Source organism: Artemia franciscana, chromosome 2, assembly GCF_032884065.1.
Source record: "Artemia franciscana chromosome 2, ASM3288406v1, whole genome shotgun sequence".
In the NCBI taxonomy this organism is placed as follows: Eukaryota; Metazoa; Arthropoda; class Branchiopoda; order Anostraca; family Artemiidae; genus Artemia; species Artemia franciscana.
The window spans coordinates 38,186,534-38,205,698 of record NC_088864.1 but is presented as its reverse complement, the minus strand read 5'-3'; the positions used below and the strand labels follow the sequence as shown (position 1 = coordinate 38,205,698).

General features: G+C 34.0%; 2 protein-coding genes across 3 annotated transcripts in view; one reads left to right on the top strand and one right to left on the bottom strand.

Moving 5' to 3' along the window:
* Positions 1 to 554: 554 nt before the first annotated feature.
* On the bottom strand, positions 555 to 18,006 carry LOC136041304 (protein bcn92-like). Its single transcript, XM_065725932.1, has 3 exons — positions 17,844 to 18,006; positions 7,378 to 7,498; positions 555 to 690 (listed from the first exon to the last, which is right to left on the bottom strand). The coding sequence occupies exons 1-3, from the start codon at positions 17,924 to 17,926 to the stop codon at positions 640 to 642; spliced, it is 255 nt and encodes an 84-aa protein (XP_065582004.1). The 5' UTR covers positions 17,927 to 18,006; the 3' UTR covers positions 555 to 639.
* The window catches only part of LOC136041272 (heterogeneous nuclear ribonucleoprotein R-like), a 62,179-nt gene continuing 59,476 nt past the window's right edge, over positions 16,463 to 19,165 (top strand). The window contains exon 1 of one of the 2 annotated variants that reach the window (XM_065725905.1): positions 16,463 to 16,585. The gene's annotated coding sequence lies outside the window, so the exon portion shown is untranslated. The remainder of the gene's footprint in view (positions 16,586 to 19,165) is intronic. The other variant, XM_065725887.1, reaches the window with a different exon arrangement.

Sequence of the window (19,165 nt, the reverse complement as noted above, 5' to 3'; positions counted from 1 at the left end):
TCTTGTCCCAATTTTTTAAGGACGACTTTTGAAACACAAGAGCTGTTTAATTAGAATAAGAAGATCTTTTAAAGTACTAAAAACTTTAGCGTGAGTAACTGGGGATTGAGGAGGGGACAGCCCCCCCCCCCATACAGAGAACAACTTCCTTTCATTTTACGTTTTAAAATTGTTCCTTACTTACAGTTGAAACGACATGTCTTTCTTTTATTATGAATAGTAAGGCATAGAATCTTAGATAATTTAAAAAAAAATATGGCCTGAGGCCGTTTTGCATGAGGTCAGTCAAACACTGAAAAATTTGAAGCAGCAAAGGGGGGAAGCAAAGGGGTTATCACTGTGCTTGGCTATCATTATTGTAAAATTTCCAAACAAACTTAATAGCTTGCCCAACAACATAAACTTTACTACGGTGGAACCTCGTCAATCGACAAAGAAATAGTTTTAATTTAGTTCAGGAATAGCTACATACGTTTCCTATATTTGAGCTACACTGGAAACCTCTCAGTTTAGAGTGGAAGCACTGTACGGAGACCCCAAATAATGCAATAGCCTTAAGTTCGAAAATTGTCGATTTTATACAAACTATATACAGTACAAAATAGTTTTATACTACATTATCACTAGCGGCAGTCCTCCTTACTTTTCAACAACGATTTTGGGAGAGCCATACAAATTTCCAACTAAAACCTGAAAAGGAAAAAAAAACTACATTTATTTCTTTCTTTAGCTTTGAGTGTAAATTCAGCATGTAAACGCTAAGGTAATTTATTGTTCTGTTGGTTTGTTTTTCTCTTTTAAACATAGCTGCGGTTCTGTCTTTAAAAGCAGTAGTCTATCCAGAAGAGGGGGGCAGATTATTTGAAGCCCCCTCATTCCCCAAAGAACTCTTATAAAAATTGTCATAAGTGCAACCAAAAATATGGTGTTACGTTGATTGTTATAGTGTAATTTGATTTTTTAGGAACTGCAAGATATATTCATTAGTTCATCTCTTAACCTTGAAGCCTCTGGCATGCTTTGATAACATTTATAGTAATGTAACACTGCACCCTAACTGTCTTAGACACAGAGTTCTTATTGCTCAATTTTAAGAGCCATTGCATCTGTTTTTAAGTTTAATATTGTGTTTTACTTATTAAATTCTACGGTACTTGGAAAGGTCTGAAATTTTTTCCTCGGTTATGTTAGAAACTAAATCAAGAAAGCGTTTGTTTGTATCAATCTACTTACCACAATTTTCTGCTGTATATTATTCAGCTGCATCATCATTTAAGCTTTTAAAAGCAAGCATGTAATTTGTAGCAACGTTTTGTAGTTAATTGCTTCGCTTTGTGTATTTACTTCACAGTTAATATAGATAATTTTAAATTTCAACTGGCCTAAATTACTCCCGCATGTCATTCAATTTGCTTTTTCCTCTGGGGGAGAAATCTCATAGAGTATTGGAATATGTGTTTTGCTTAAGATGATTGTGACTAAAAACGTCCCAAACAAAGAAGAAATTACTTATTTTTGGTGGTAAAACTTTCATAACTTTTTGATAGAACAGAATCCTTCTTGTCTCTGAATATGTGGTAGATTCGATCCGTTAATTTTTACTACAAATAAAATCCCAATGGACTTTAATTGGGCTGGAAGAACTTTTTAAATGAGTGGAAACTTAGAGTATATTTTTTGTTAGTTATATTTAACATTCTGGTGACATTCTATGATTCCAATATAACAAAATTATTTTTTAACAGAGTTGTTAAGTAAATTGTAGTTTTGGGCTAACCCAATGGCAAGGACACCCGTTGAAGAGTCCAAAGGCTCATATACCTTGATAGCAGTAACAGTTTGGAAATATTTGGGTAGACTCAACTCGAGCTTTTATTTTGAAATCCTATTTTGTAAACCTCAGAGTATAAAATACATTCGCCTTTCAATTAAAGGCCAACATCAAGTAGGCTATTTATGCGTCATATTTTACAATATCACAATGAGTCTTTTGGTTTTGATAGAAGGACTATAGATAGTTTTATTTCAAAACACTTTATTACGTGGTTTGCACTCTTTTCTCTAAGCAATGTTCATAGGCCTACCAGTTAACTAACTACCTTCAAACCTGAGTTGATCATAATTAAAGCCAGTTGCACGATCACTATTTAGTAAAGCTACTGTCCATAGCATCCCAAAATTTATAAAACGCACTTGAAAAGAAAGATGTCTAGTGTAAAAATTATTCATTCAAAAATGATTGAGGAATGATAACTAATGTTTAAGGTTATCTTTTTAGTAAAATTATAGTGCAAAACAAATACTTAAAACCCCTCGAAAATAGTGGCGAATAGGAAAAAATATTGAATTCTTAGAACCACCATCGTTGAATATTCTCGTCTAGAATTTTTCAGTGCACAATTTTGAAAACTCGAGAAATTTATATTTAAGCCTGTGCACGAGTGACATGTCTTCTTTTTTTCAGCTCTAGCAGGGCACTGGAACATCATAGAGAGCTGTTTAAGGACTTAGTCTCTCGTTGCAGCAGTAGCTGCCACCTAGTAAAGAGCAAACCTGAGCTTTTTGTAACCAGAATTTTAAAAAAAAGATGTTCAGCAAGACTGTCTTATGAGAAAAATGTCACAAATTCTTTTAGAACCATTTTTGCTGCAGAAATGTTTTCGAGCGCATATAACTTTGAATTCATTCTTTAGACTCAAAAAAATTTCTTACAGAACCATTGATTTTTTTTTTTCACTATTGAATATTTGTCGAATAGAGTCTATATTGCATTAAAATTTCAGCTCGATTAGAGAAGATCCAATTCCTTCTCCACTTATGAGACCTTGAAATTTGTAATAAATCCCCAAAAAATTATTTCCTCCAATCAGATTACAACTTTGATGGAATATAGCCCCCTAGAAAGGGAATATCCCCCTCCCCCAAGAAAAAATAGTTTATATGCAAAAGGTATTAAATACATCATATTTACTTAGAAATTAATTTAAAAAAACTTTTTCCACAAGACAAGTTTCTCAAAGAAAAGTAAAGAGCTCCCTTAAGCCAAGAATGAGCAAAAATAAAGTCAAATAATCTTCCAATTGTAAAACTAACACAAATCACTATCAGTAAATAAATGAAACTCAAAACGAACAGAAATTACAATAAATAGCCTTGAGAAGGCATGGGCGGTGTCAGCCCTAAACATTTTTGCTCGTTTTGAGTTTGACTCGGTTATTTATTGTATGATTTAAATGTACAAAATATATTTAAAATGTTTTAACTTTTTAAACTACAATAGATTAAAAATTATCGAAACCTTGAGGAATATATATCACTATATGTATATTAAACTGGCAATCCACAGCCATTTTTTATTCAATAAAGCGCAAATTATGTTCTGGTCTTGAGAAGGTATGAGGGTCATCAGACATAATTTCCAGATCTTTAAACTACACTGAACAAAATAAATATCTCAAGATTGTGATTAGATGTGTTTTGGGACTTGGTGGAAGTAGGGGGGGGGTTGCCCTCCAATCACTTTTGACTAATAAAAAGGGCACTAGCCACCCTCCGATGACTCTGAATCTTAAAAAGGGCACTAGAACTTCTGATTACCAATTCAACAAGCGCCCTCCGAAGTTTATACGGTCACTCTTTCTATATATATATAGCTTATATCCCCTCAGGGCAAAACTTACAATTCTGTCCTGAGGGCTGTGGGGGGGGGGTGCCATCCTCAGAAACATAATTTCCGGACCATTGAATTACGTTGAACAAAATGGCTATCTCAAAATTTTTATTAGATGTATTTGGGGAAAAGATGGGTGTGAGAGGGGGATTAGTTGCCCTCCAACCTCTTTCGACTACTAAAACCGGCACATGCCCTTTCAATTTCCAATAGAATGAGCTGTTTTCGAAGTTTCTAAGACAACAAATGACCACCTCAAAATTAAAATCAGATGCATTTCGAGAAAATACGAGGTTTAGGGGGGAGAGTATCAACCCTCTGATCACTCTGAATCTTAATAAGAACACTAGAACTTTTGATTACCTATCCAAAGAGCCCCTGAGAGATTATACTATCACCCATTCTACATATAACCTTATATGCTGCCAGTGCATAACTTAAAACCCTTGCCCCGAAGGCTGTATGGGGGTTTTCATCCTCAAGGACATAATTTCCGGACCTTTCAACTCTGTTGAACAAAATGGCAATCTCAAAATTTTCATTGGAAGTGTTTGGGGAAATGGTGGGCGTGGGATGGGGGTTAGTTGCCCTCCAATCACTTTTGAATATTAAAATGGACACTGTCTCTTTCAATTTGTAATCGAATGAGCAGCTTTCGAAGTTTCTTCAACAACAAATGACCATCTCAAAGAACGCATTTCGGGAAAATACGTGGTGTGGGGGGGGAGTATCCGCCTCCTGATCACTTTGAATCTTAAATAGGGCATTATAAATTCTGATTACCAATCCAATGAGCCCCCTCCGAAGTTTATATGAACATCTTTTATATATATATACCTTATATTCTCCTAGGGCATAACTTACAACCCTTGCCCTGAGTGCTCTGGAGAGGTTGTCATCCTCAAAGACATAATTTTCAGACCTTTCAATTACGTCGAACAAAATGACAATCTAAAAACTTGGATTGGATGGGTTTGGGAGAATGGTGGACGTGGGAGGAGGGTTAGTGGTCCGCCAATCACTTTCGACTATTAAAAAGGGTACTAGCCCTTCCAATTTACAATCGAATGAGCTCTTTTCGGAGTTTCTAAGACACCAAATGACCATCTAAAAATTCCAGTCAGATACATTTCGGGAAAATGAGGTGTGAGGGGGGGGGGGGTATCCACCCTCCGATCACTTTGAATCTTAAAAACAGGACTAGAACTTCTAATTACCAGTCCAATGAACCCCCTCCGAAGTTTATACGATCACCCTTTCTGTATGTACATTATATGCTGCCAGGGCATAAATTACAACCCTTGCCCTGAGGGCTGTAGCGGGGGTTGTCATCCTCAAATACATAATTTCCAGACCTTTGGACTACGTTGAAGAAAATGGCTAGGTTAAAATTTTTGAATGGATGTGTTTGAGGAAAGGGCAGGCATAGGAGGGGGGTTAGTTGCCCGCGAATCACTTTTGACTATTAAGTAGGGCACTAGCCCTTTCAATTTCCAATCGAATGAGCCTTTTTTGAAGTTTCTACGACAACAAATGACCATCTCAAAATTTCTACCGATCACTCTGAATCTTAAAAAGGGCACTAAAACTTCTGATTAGCTGTCTAGTAAGCCCCTTCAAAAGTTTATACGCTCACGCTTTCTATATAAACCCTAAATTCCCGCAGGGCATAAATTACAACCCTTGCCCTGAGGGCTGTATAGGGGGTTGTCATCCTCAAAGACACAATTTCCGGACGTTTCAACTAAGTTGGAGAAAATGGCTACCTTAAAATTCTGACTGAATGTGTCTAGGAAAATTGTGGGCGTGGAGAGGGGGGGGTAGTTACCCTCTAGTCATCTTTGACTATTAAAAAGGGCACTAGTCGTTTTAATTTCCAATCGAATGAGCCCTTTGCAAAGTTTCTACGACATCTCCTTTAATACAAAGTGCCCTGACCCAAAGAAAAAAAAACAATACATTGTGCCCATATCACTCTTTATTTAGACAGCGCTATAGCGCTGCCCATGATATTATAAGGCAAAACCAGCAAGGAGTCAGTAACTTCTGGCTGTGTGAACTATAGCCTCTACGCAATATCTCCCGCTCAAATTTTATTTCTAGGTATCTGTAGATTACAAGCAACATCGTATCGATATATTCGCCCTAAGGCCATTCAAGCCCACCCATGTCACCATCTCTTTTGTTCTCCAGATTCAGAGAGATCCCCATTGCATGAAGTTGACCTACGCGAAAATATACCATTTGACTTTACAGTCAAAGTTCTTTCCTAATATTGCCGTCACAAATTCAACATAGTACCTTTAAAGGGACGAACTGTATTACTGTTGCCCTCTCTAGAGAGGAACTTATTCTCTGATTCAGCAAGAGTTTTTTTTACAAAATTAACTTTTATCACGGGACGCCTACAACAAAATAGAAAGTGAAAACTATAATTTTTTCAACTGGGAGATATAGGGCAAAACCATACTACACCAAAGCTGAAGGTGCCTATCACTTGTTGGATTTCGGTTTAAATTTCCGAGACATATTCTTTTCCAAATTTTTGCGTTCTGATAACTAGGTGTATATTAGATTGGTGAATACTAGAAAACTTAATGAAATTTAGTTTCCAGTCTCAAAGTACCTTAAAGGAAAAGGAAGAATATATAATTTTAACTTTCTGGGAGAGGTAATCCAAACACAAGGAATTGGGAATTTGGAACCTTTTTCTTCATAAAAACCACATTTCCTGTTTAAAGAAGAATATTTTTTTCTAATTTAAAAGGAGTTTGAGAGAGTAACAAACAGAGCTGTTCGAGCTGTATGTTCCTATTTCTAATAATATAAAAAAAAGAGGTGATAACTAAGACTTTTGAAAAAAACAAGGAATGAATGTGGATTGACAATTTACTATAAATATGCTGATATTTATTCCTTTAGTCTTAATAATTTTGGATTTATTCAAATTAAAAAAGCAAATATTTTAAATGCATTGTGTAAAACTTTTTAAGGAATTGATATTTGAGCTAATTCCAGAAAGTTTCCTTCACATGGCTAAATTACTTTCATCAAAAAGGAATGAAAATCACAGTTTAAATAAGGGACAGATACTGTGCATACGAGGACCAAACAATTTGTTTTTTGTATATTGCTGTTTTTATAGACTATTCTGGTTTTTGCTACAACTGGTGCTTTTTCTGCAAGTTCTCCTAATGCTATGCACTAAGTGAGTCAACCTCATGATAAATAAAATATACAAGGTAATAAAAGCAGGATGCATCGTAAACAATTTGATTTTTTATTTGTATCTTCTGAAAATTAGCGGTGTATTCCTTCAAGTTAAAATTTACAAAACGTAATGAAAACGATCATAACAATGAAACAGAAAAAATCTCTAATTAGTAAAAGAAATAACCAATCAGAAAATTCCAAGCCCAGTTTTTCGTAATAAAAGAGCAAAATCAGAATTAACAAGGGTTTGATTTGAAACAAATATGCAAAAGGCCCTCTTTTTTCAAAAAGCGACCTTTTTGGGCTTTAAGGAGAAAAGATGTTAAAAAAAAACTTAGTCTCCCTTTGGCGACCCTTCTAATAACACGTCTTGTGCACAAGTCTAATATGATATTTATGAAAGTACAAAAGTTAGCAACTGTAAGGTTCTTTTTCTTTCAATATGCCAAACCACTCAAATGATTAACCACAACAGAAGAGTTAAATAATCTTACCTGTCTCCTAAGTACTGTCAACATTTCTATCCCGTACTGATACCTCTTCCTGATTTCAGCTTCGTCTTGTAAACTCTTACTCTCCCTAAATGAGTCTCTTATTTTTCTCTGGAAATATTCCCTAAAATATATACGTTAAATGAAGTAAAATCATAATGTTTGTTTTATGTTTAAGTTCCTTTTCTTTTGCTCTTTTGATAGTAGCTAACAAGAACTAAGAGCTCATATGGCACTTGTGATGAGGCGAGAAGAGCTAAGAGCCAAGAGACCATATGGTATGAGCTCTAACAAAATTCTATGAATCAATAGATTGATTTAAAAAGGAAAATAAGAGACTTAATGCCGGTCAGGATTTAAAATAAGAGCTTTGAGTCACGATGTCCTTCTAAATATCAAAATTCATTAAGATCCGATCACCCACTCGTAAGTTATAAATACCTAATTTTTTCTAATTTTTCCTCTCCCTTTAGCCCCCCAGATGGTCGAATCTGGGAAAACGACTTTATCAAGTCAAATTGTGCAGCTCCCTGACACGCCTACCAATTTTCATCGTCCTAGCACGTCAGAAGCACCAAACTCGCCAAATCACTTAACCCCTCCCCAAACTCCTCCAAAGAGAGCGAATCCAGTACGATTCTGTCAATCACGTATCAAGGACATTTGTTTATTCTATCCACCAAGCTTCATCCCGATTCCTCCACTCCAAGTGTTTTCCCTAGATTTCCTCCTCCAACTCCCCGCAATGTCAAAAGATCTGGTCGGGATTTGAAATAAGAGCTCTGAGACATGAATTCCTTCTAAAAATCAAATTTCATTAAGATCCGATCATCGTAAGATAAAAATACCCCAATTTTCACGTTTTCCAAGAATTCCGGTTTCCCCCTCCAACTCCCCCAATGTCACAGGATCTGGTCGCAATTTAAAATTAGAACTTTAAAGCACAAGATCCTTCTAAACATCAAATTTCATTAAGATCTGGTCATCCTTTCATAAGTTACAAATACCTCAATTTTCAAAATTACCCCCCCCCAATTCCAAAGAGAGCGGATCCGTTCCGGTTATGTCAGTCACGTATCTTAGACAGGTTTCTATTCTTTCCATCCAGTTTCATCCTGATCTCACCGCTTCAAGTATTTTCTAAGATTTCCGGTCCCCCCCCCCCCCAATTACGCTTGATCCGGTTGAGATTTAAAATAAGAGATCTGACTTACGAGGTCCTTCTAAATATGAAGTTTCATGAAGATCCGATCACTCCTTCGTAAGTTAAAAATACGTATTTTTTTCTTATTTACCAGAATTAATCCCCCCCCCCCCAATAGAGCGGATCCATTCCAATTATGTAAATCACGTATGTAAGACTTCTGCTTATTTTTTCCACCAAGTTTCATCCCGATCCCTCCAATCTAAGCGTTTTCCATGATTTTAGGTTCCCCCACCCCAAACTCCCCCCAATGTCACCGGATCCAGTCGGGATTTAAAATAAGAGCTCTGAGACACGATATCCTTCTAAATATCAAATTTCATTGAGATCCAATCACCCGTTCGTAAGTTAAAAATACCTCATTTTTTCTAATTTTTCAGAAATAACCCCCCCCCCCAACTACCCAAAAGAGAGCGGATCCGTTCCGCTTATGTCAATCATGTATCTAGGACTTGTGCTTATTTTTCCCACCAAGTTTCATCCCAATCCCTTGACTCTAAGTGTTTTCCAAGTTTTAGGTTCCCCCTCCCAAATCCCCCCAATGTCACCAGATCCGGTCGGAATTTAAAATAAGAGCTCTAAGACACGATATTCTTCTAAACATCAAATTTAATTGAGATTCGATTACCCGTTCGTAAGTTAAAAATACCTCATTTTTTCTAATTTTTCAGAATTACCTCCCCCCCCCCAACTACCCCAAAGAGAGCGGATCTGTTCCAATTATGTCAATCATATATCTGGGACTTGTGTTTATTTTTCCCATCAAGTTTCATATCGATCCCTCCACTATAAGTGTTTTCCAAGATTTTAGGTTTCCCCCATCCAACTCCCCCCAATGTCATCAGATCTGGTAGGGATTTAAAATAAGAGCTCTGAGACACAATATCATTCCAAACATCAAATTTCATTAAGATCCCGTCACCCGCTCATAAGTTAAAAATACTTCATTTTTTCTGTTTTTCCGAATTAACCGGCCCCCACTCCCCCCCCCCCCCAGATGGTCAAATCGGAGAAACGACTATTTCTAATTTAATCTGGTCCGGTCCCTGATACGCTTGCCAAATTTCATCGTCCTAGCTTACCTGGAAGTGCCTAAAGTAGCAAAACCAGGACCGACAGACAGACCGAAAGAACGACAGAATTTGCGATTGCTATATGTCACTTGGTTAATACCAAGTGCCATAAAAATTAGACAAGCCAAAATTACAATATTAAATGCTAAAATGTTCTTTGAGCGTTTTACATGAAAGTATCATCTGGGACAGATTATTAAATATATGCCAACCTAAAGCAGAATCAAAGGAGTTGTTGGAACTATTTGAAATTAAGGCCTTGTCTATGTCATTTTTATCCTGTTGTAACCGTTTGTCTAGATTCTGATGGGTCCTGCCGACATAGTAATTTCCACAATCACAAGGTATTTGATAGACCCCTCTTTGGTGAGTAACTGGGGTCTTATCTTTACCCGAATTTAAGAAATTGATGATTATAAAATTATTAGTAAAAACTACGTACAGATTATTTTTTGTGCAAATGTTTTTTAAAATTTGCACAAAAAATTTTTTTTTTAGATTAAAAAATATTTGCACAAAAAATAATCTGTAGGCCTATGTAGTTTTTACTAATAATTTTAAAATCATCCATTTCTTAAATTCGGGTAAAGATAAGACCCCAGTTACTCACCAAAGGTGATTGTGGAAATTACTATGTCGGCAGGACCCATCAGAATCTAGACAAACGGTTACAACAGCATAAAAATGACATAGACAAGGCCTTAATTTTAAATAGTTCCAACAACTCCTTTGATTCTGCTTTAGGTTGGCATATATTTAATAATCCGTCCCATATGATACTTTTTGAAAACTCTTCACTCATCAGTAATGATTTGGGAATAAAACAGATGGTTCGAGAATCAATCGAAATTAATCTCAAAATAAATAATAATATTTCTTTGAACAGGGACTTAGGGGAATACTCACTAAATTCTTTATACTCAAATTTAATTAAAAATGATCTAACAAAATATTTTACTAAACCGATTTATAATAGTACTGAACCAACTACGAAAAGGCCTTTGAGACAGGCTGCTAAACAAGCAAGATTAGCTTTAAGAAATTGCATCTAATCATTTTGTTCTCTTTAGTTTGAATGAGCTTATATTCTCATTTCATTCTTTTCGCCAGTCCTGGTTGAACTTCGTTGAAGTAAGGATGCTAGGGCTATTTTTAAAAAAAGTTTTAAAAGTTTTTTTTAATTATTTAGTTTTAATTCTCACAATTTGATGTAAGTTCATTTATATATATATATATATATATATATATATATATATATATATATATATATATATATATATATATATATATATATATATATATATATATATATATATAGTTTCTCTCTTATTCTTGTATTATGCTGAAGACGGCCCTTGGACATAGGGCCAAAATATCAACAGAAATAATATCCACTGTCTTGAAAAGATTTTCCCTATTGTCTCTACTTTGTATTTGTTGTTGCTATACTTGAGGCATTTTTTTTCAGTTTTTTGCTTCTATTGTCTGAATAACATGTTATACATTTACCCTTTTCAAACCATAAGTCATTAAATTAAATCTTCTGAAGTAGAAAAAATGTTTGTTTTTTTTACAAAAACTGTCAAATTATCAGAACTGACGAGTGGATCTAAGATCTCAGAGAGGAGTAGGTCTAAGGGACCCAGGGGTCAGCAATTAGGTGGAACAACACCTTTGCACAATCATGATTTCAAAAACGCATAAAATACTTGCCATTTTACAAAAATTTATGTCTGGAGTCTTTTTCTTAAACCCTACATCTGCATGATTTGGGTCAATTGTACAGGGGCTGCAGGCATATATGTACCAAAAATTGTTATTTTAGTCCCATATTTGTTATTACTGAATTAAAAAACTATCAAGTATAAATTTTGATGGAAATCAAACATTGCTTGTGAAATATCTGTCTATTGTGGTTTAACTGATAACAATCACATCTAGGTCTATATCAAAGTCATTCGACATAATACAAGTCTTACACCAAAATAATATCTAAAGTCTTTGTTTTCAAAGAGACTATTTTCATAATTTGAGGTTCTTATATGATTTTGTATAGATTCGGGATGGTCATAAGTAAAATCTGCATGATTTATAATGTATAATGTTTTGATAATCTATGATTAACAGTCTGCGCTGTTGGAGGGCCCAATTTTGGATGCTCCAATCACACAAATTGGATTTTTTCTATTTCACACATTTCAAGAGGTTGCAATGTAACCATTACTTATTAAATTGTACTTCATGTTTATTTTATTTTGAATGTATCAGTTGAAAAATTAGGCTCAGGTGTGTAATCAACAGTCTCAGAAATTCTTAAAGATCAGCTTTGGTGAAAATAAAACACATTCTATGAAATATTTACTGGATGTACTTTGATTTTGGGCTGCTTTATTGTAATAGTAGGTTCAGATTTGTAATCAAAGGCTTATAAAGCTTTGCTACCAATTTGAAGGAAATTGAACACGTTTTGTGAAACATGTACTTATTGAGTCATTCCCTGAACAATCAATGAATCAAAAGAGGACTTGTCTGCATGTGCAACAATAGGGGAGCATTCGAGGGGACAAAGGAAAAATACACTTTTAGGTCCTCTAGTCATACATATCAAAACTCCTTTGTATGACCCAGTGCATTAAAATACTAAAAAGAGTCAAAGCCCCTATAAACTGCAACAGAAGGAATTTTTTACAATGAATTAATTGGCAAAGTTCATGCATCAACATTTCTGACTTTATATTAAGCCCCTACTCTCAGTTTACCCCTTTTTCTTTCTTCAAAATTAACAATGGCTTCTTGTTACTTCAGATTCTTACCCACTTGGTATGATGACTAAAGTATGTTACTCTGCCCTAATACCCTGGGATTCTCCATTTCCTTTTTCTTTTTACTTTGAGCTTGTTCATGATGTAGAAAACAAAACAAGTGATGATGGTGGACATGATTTCAGAATTATGTATTTCCTTGCATAAAAACTCTAAATCTCTTTCAGGTGCTTAAGCTGGGTTTAACATTTTTTCAACCAGAAAGATTTATTTTTATTGAACAATGTTGGGAAAATATTTGCTGACCTTATTTTCAGGCTACACAATGGTAGGAGATTGGGAAAATTTTAAAAAGAGGGAAGTGGGAATCAAGATTCTCTGCATAGCAAAAGCTGTACTCACTAAACACAGTAAATGCACCACATGAGCAAACTTCTTTAGGCTATAAATGCTCCTGCACATGTGAAGGTAATCACCAAGGTATAGCTGCCATCAAAATGGCTTTCCACTAACATTTCCTTGTGATGACCATAACACTTTAACATATATGCATCCACCAAGAATAAGAGGACAAAGACTACTAGCTGCTAAGCCTTTATTAGAATTTACTTATACATTGGAATAAGTGCAAAATCTAATAATTTAAAAAAAGATTTAAAACTCAATCTACATTAAGGCATATTTTTCCATTCAAAGTGACCTCATCTTCAAAAAAGTTTTTGCAGAATTTGTTTTTCCAAAATATACATGCTTTTTTCTACTACCTACTACCTAACATTGGATCTTCAAAAATTGCTTTTATTTACTTGACTATAATTATTTTGATTTATCATTTTCTTACATAAATTAGTTAAACTTTTAACAACTTATCAGCTGAGAGTCAACAAGATATATGTCATTATATTAGCTAGATATATCTCCTATTAGGCTACAATACAGTTGTTTGCCAAAAGCCTAATATTGGATATTCAAATACTAAAATCTAGCATTCCTTTGTAAATTGTTGCAATATACTGCAGTCCACCTTGAGGATCTGAATTACAAAGAATTTGATTCTTTGTTGCTGGAGCACTTGTTGGAGCTTTCAGGATCTAGATGTGATTTAGCTGTAGTTGGAGATTTTAACATGCTAAACATTGATTTGTCAGTTGCTTTTGATAAATCTTTTGTCTGCTTTCAAATTTGTGCTGAATGATATGCCATCCTACATTTTTTTTTTATAGATGGTGTTCATAATGGCCATTCAGTTTTGTAGTTTATTAAAATGATGATTGAAAATACAGTGCCCAAAATACAAAATTAAGCACCATCTAGATAGTTGCTAAAAACAGAATTGAGAATAAATGCTAAGAAAACGGATATAAAAATGACCTTTTTTGATTCTAAGATGATCTAGCAGCTTCACAATCAGAAAGAATTATACAGATGATTAATTTATGGTAAATACAGATGATAAATTTTTGCTGAAATCTCATCAATCAAGATAATAATAAATATGATTTAATTTGGTCATTGGCTAGTGCCTTGACAGGTGCCAGGTGAACTTTTTACTGGCTGGCAAATATTGGCTTTGTAGAGATGAGTTGTCTGTAGTAACAAATGATGTAATCTGGCCCCTTTATTTGATAAAAAAAAGGTTTTCCAACAAAACTTGGCAAGATAACCAGCCATGTGGTCATCAGATCTCCCATTCTTAGGGATTGCTTCACAGATTAAACATCATCAATATTTTGTGTGTGGGCCCCAATCACAGGGTCCACAAAATTTCACAAAAGTGTAACTGTTAGGTGATGTGGGAATTGCAGGAAATGAATCTACTGATATAATGGCAAAGTGGGGTATTTTAAATGGTCAGAGTATAAGTATAAAAGCTACTCAAAATGAATATTTTACATGTATTTATAAGGTGTTGTGTGACAGAGAGACCAATAATTTTTTTTTTTTTTTTTTTTTTTTTTTTTTTTTTTTTTTTTTTTTTTTTTTTTTTTTTTTATATATAATGTATTGACTTATATAGTCATTGTATTGACCTTTCTTTTTCGTATTAATGTTTCAATTTATAAATGTTTTAATTGTAATAACTGCATTAACTTATATTTTTATTGTATTGACCTTTTTATCTATCTATTTATTATTTAAGAATTAACAATGCATCTTGACTACTATGGTCCCTGCGTTGGCCCTGCAGTGCATTCCTGCAGCGTGATTTGATCTCTGGGTCCCGTATTACCAAGCTGAGGTCAAATCCACTGCACCACCACAGGACATCTATCTATTTATTCTTGTATTTTAGCTTTATTTAAATCTGAATATGTTTCTTTTCACAGATATTTTAAGCAATATTAGCAGAATAGAGGTGTGATATTCATAATAGTGCCAGTGATTTAAGCAAGAACACTCTGTACAACGTCCTAGTTTTCTCCCAAGATATCTTAAGTGTTGACATGGCCTGTGCCAAAATTTTATTTGTGTGTTTTCAAAGTGACGTGGCTTCATAAGCACAAATTTCAAAAGAGGATCACACATATACGAGCAGTTGATTTGCTCAAGGGTCAACTAAACAACAACTGTTAGGTGGTGAAAACTGTTTGTGTTTAATCTACTTTAAGCTATCCAACAATCTGACATTATGGTTGTTCCTCACTGAATGCAATTGCATAAAAAGCTAACCAGTGTGTTTGCTGTCCAGTTGGGAACAGGGGCAATAAACAAATTTCCAGAGTCCCTTTCAATTCCCTCAAACACCCAATGCCCTTGAAAGAAATATCATCTGCTGTGCTTTCTTTTTCCTATCTTTGCTTCATCAATTTCAATTACTTTCCCTGGGCCACCCACTTTAACACTATGCTCATCTACAAAGTCTAGACATACTTCACAACAAAATTTTGCCAATCCACAGGAGCATGTGTTGAAATGCCCATCTCATCAACCATGAATTGCTGGATGTGAAATCCTCAGCTCCTGTTTGCAAAAACCAGCATCATTTCAGCTATTTGTCAATAAGATTGCTTTGAAATTTTGCACCAAGTCCCTGTATGATGTCTTTGTAGAAGATTCCATTTTTTATATGACTTTTACAACCACATTGTTCCATTCTTGTTTTCACAGAGCAAAATGCACATTTTCTTTGATCAAAATAACATTCTTGTTGACATTCAGCACAGAACATTGTATATGGGAGAATATCATGAACAATCAAAAATTGTTGTAAGTCATCTCCAGTTTGATGGAATACTCTAAAGCCATTATTTTAATTTCACACAAGGGACATACATTTTTCATTATTGGCATGATTCAAAATTTTTCTTGCACAATTCAGAACATTTTCAACAATCCAGAAATTTTCAAGCACAATTCAGAACTTAATATAATTTCAATACAACACTTAATATAGATGGCAAATCATTTAAAAAAAACTAGAAACTTTTTTTTATTTGCTTGACATTATACTGCTTGACATAATATGCATTATACACACTGTTTGACATTGTAGGTGATTGGATTCATCCAGAAACAACCATAATGTCAGAGTGTTGAAGAGTTTAAAGTAGATTAAACACAAAAAGGTTTCAGCAACTGACATTTAACCAATTGTTAAATTTTTTGGACCCTATGACTGGGGTCCACACACAAAATATTGAATTTTAATGGCATTCAAAGCATGAAGCAATCCCAAGAATGGGAGATCTGATAACCACATGACTGGTTATCTTGCCAAGCTTTATGGAAAACTTTTTTTCCCAATAAAGGGACCAGAATACATCATTTGTTACTACAGGTGGCTGAGCTTTGCAAAACTGATATTCATCAGCCAGATCAAAGTTCCTCTAGCACTAGTCAAAGCACCAGCCAATGACCAAATTAAATCATATTTATTATTGTATGTATTATCAGATTCATCCATGACATTTCAGCAAAAATTAATCATCTGTATTTATTATAAATTAATTATTTGTATAATTCTCTCTGATTATGAAACAGCTAGATCATCCTACAAACAAAAGATTTTAGAAAATATGTAGATGGTGCTTAATTTGTATTTTGGCCACTGCATTTTCATTAATAAAAAAAATACAAAACTACAAAAACTAGGAACAGCCAGGATAAACACTATCAATAAAAAATTTGTAGAATGGCATACCATTCAGCACAAATTTGACAACAGGCACAAGGTTTATCAAAAGCATGGCTTTTTTTATAATTTTTTTTTACAAAGTTGGAAAAATAAGTGAAGATAAATAGTATATCCAATACCACTCAATGCCTTTTTTTATATTCTCATCACTTTTACAACAAATTCAAATTTAAGCACTTTTTAAGCTCTTAAAAATGACAAATTTTTTATTAAAGTACAAGTTATCCATTGTTTCTGACAAAATAATACCATGTTTTCTCTGTACTGTTTTTGACAAAATAATACTACATTTTTTCAGTGCTAAAACTATTTATAATGTTTGGTTAGGTGAGGTTAAAAAGGGCTTAAATCTGAATTTAGGGTAGAAGCAATTATTATGTTTGTAAAGAGCATAAAAAAGGCATTGAGTGGTGTATACACTTTATACAAAAGCTAGTTATATGGTTTGCTATAAATTTACCAAGAAATGTTTTCTTAACATGTCTCTTTATGCATTGGAATGGTCATACATTAAAGAGAGAGAAAGATCTAATAGGCTATCATCTTTAAGGGTCATAAATGGCTTAAAATTGAATTTGCAAATGTTATATTTGCATTCAATATGAGATTCTGATTCTAGGGATGAGTTTATTTCTTAGCTATCTTAATACTCATTTAACAAAAGATTTACAAATTTTCCTATACCTAGGCTACATGATGTTTTAAGAAAGTGAAAGGTCTTTGAAGGAAAAATCATTTATGAATTTTACCATATCAGTAAAATTCTAGTTTAATGACTTCTTGCTATCTCGGAAAGGGGTTATGACAGGAAAATGAAACTTTCAGAGATAGGCCTACAGGCTAAAGTATGTCCTAGGAAGGTATTTTGAAGTACCCATCTCTACTCCCTCTCTCTCTAGAGGGTTCTGACCTTTGACAACTTTTAGAAATATGTATGTTATAACAGTAAAACCTTGCAAAATAGATCTTCTGCTTGAATGAAGTACAACAAAATTGTTTTCAACTTCACAACTTTGCTTAATCCAAACTTATAAGGTTTTAAAGATATGCAAATATATTTCCTAAATTTTGAGGAAAAAAACATCAATATGGCTCAGAATTCTGCTCAAATAACAGGAATTGTATTTTCAGAAAGAAAAAGCAACTGTTAACTGAAAATTAAGGTAAAACGTTGTTTTGTCAAAATTTCAATAGGTACAAACCTGTAATGTGGACAAATTTCAGGGCCCTCTAAAGGGAGACTTTACTAAAAGAAAGTAAAAGTCTTGTTCAAACTATGAAATTTCAAAATTCACCTGTAATTATACGAGTCAAACTTGTGTGCTTCTCTTAAAAGATTTTTATACAGCATAATTTTTTTCCTGAATGAATTTGACATAACTTCTTCTTTTTCTTCACCAAAATCACCAAAAAAAATCCGTCTTTAAAGTGATGGGCACCGAAACTAGAATGTTTTTTCAAGCTGGGATCACTGCCGTTTCCTTTCCAATTCGGTGCCGATTTGGCCAGTCGGTGCCGAAAAAATTGAGGTGTATCCAGCCTTTTAAAATCTAATAGGTCAAACTAAATTTTTATTTATACTTATTTTGCTTAGTATTTTTCCTTTTGCATTTTGAGTCAAAGATAAGGATAACTTTTCAAAAAGATAAAAAAGATGCGATTTGACCAGGTTTGGTTTTAACTAGCCCGAATAACCCTAGCACTTACTATTTCGTAATCCAGAAAAAAAGTTTAGATGAATTAATCTGCTGATTTTCAAAAATACTAATATTGAATCCAAAGGAATTTTGACACAAATTAATTTAAAAATATACGCAATATTTTTAGTTCTTCTGGGCGCCAACTGTCAGTGGCACTTCCTGTTTTTCTTTACTAAACCCATAAAATGCTGATTTTCTTCATTTCAGTTTACCGTTACACACAGAGACATTTTTCATTACAATTAAATTTACAGCATGATTTTCTTAGCCTGTAAGGAAAACACAGAGGGAGTTATGCTAAGGTCTATCTAAAAACTCTCACAAACCATGCAAATTTTGTCTAATATATTAAACCATCTTATCTGTCAGGATCCGTACGATTTCTTCAAACATAGCAATTTCATTTTGTGAGTACGCAATAAAAGTTTATAACACCCAAAAAATTGTCTCGAGTTCCAGGATCTCCAAAATAATGTTCTAGATTCATTAAAAAAGATAGGTTTCCCCCAAAGCAATTACTAGCGTTAATAAGAAAACTATTGTCTATTTGTGTGAAAGCCGTCTAGGGCCGTAGCAGAATGAACAAGACGCTAAGGAACAAGCTACATCAATTAATATTTAAAACATAAGCACATTATTGTAATCCAACATGAGATTATAAATGATCTCTTTTGTTTAGCCCTAGTCTAAGGAATATCTCCAGCTTTCACATTTCTCCAAAGTTATTTCTGTCAAATTATTCTTATTAAATTTTATTTGTCAACAAAACATTCCCAAAAAGTTCTTTCCTTAAATCTACAAATTCTTTGCAATTCCCAGTAAATTGTAAAGAGTTTTCCTCAATATTTCCACACATTTGACGCATGAAGGACAATTTTTTGATTGACCTGAGCCATGTATTTCCTTCTTTCCTCAAG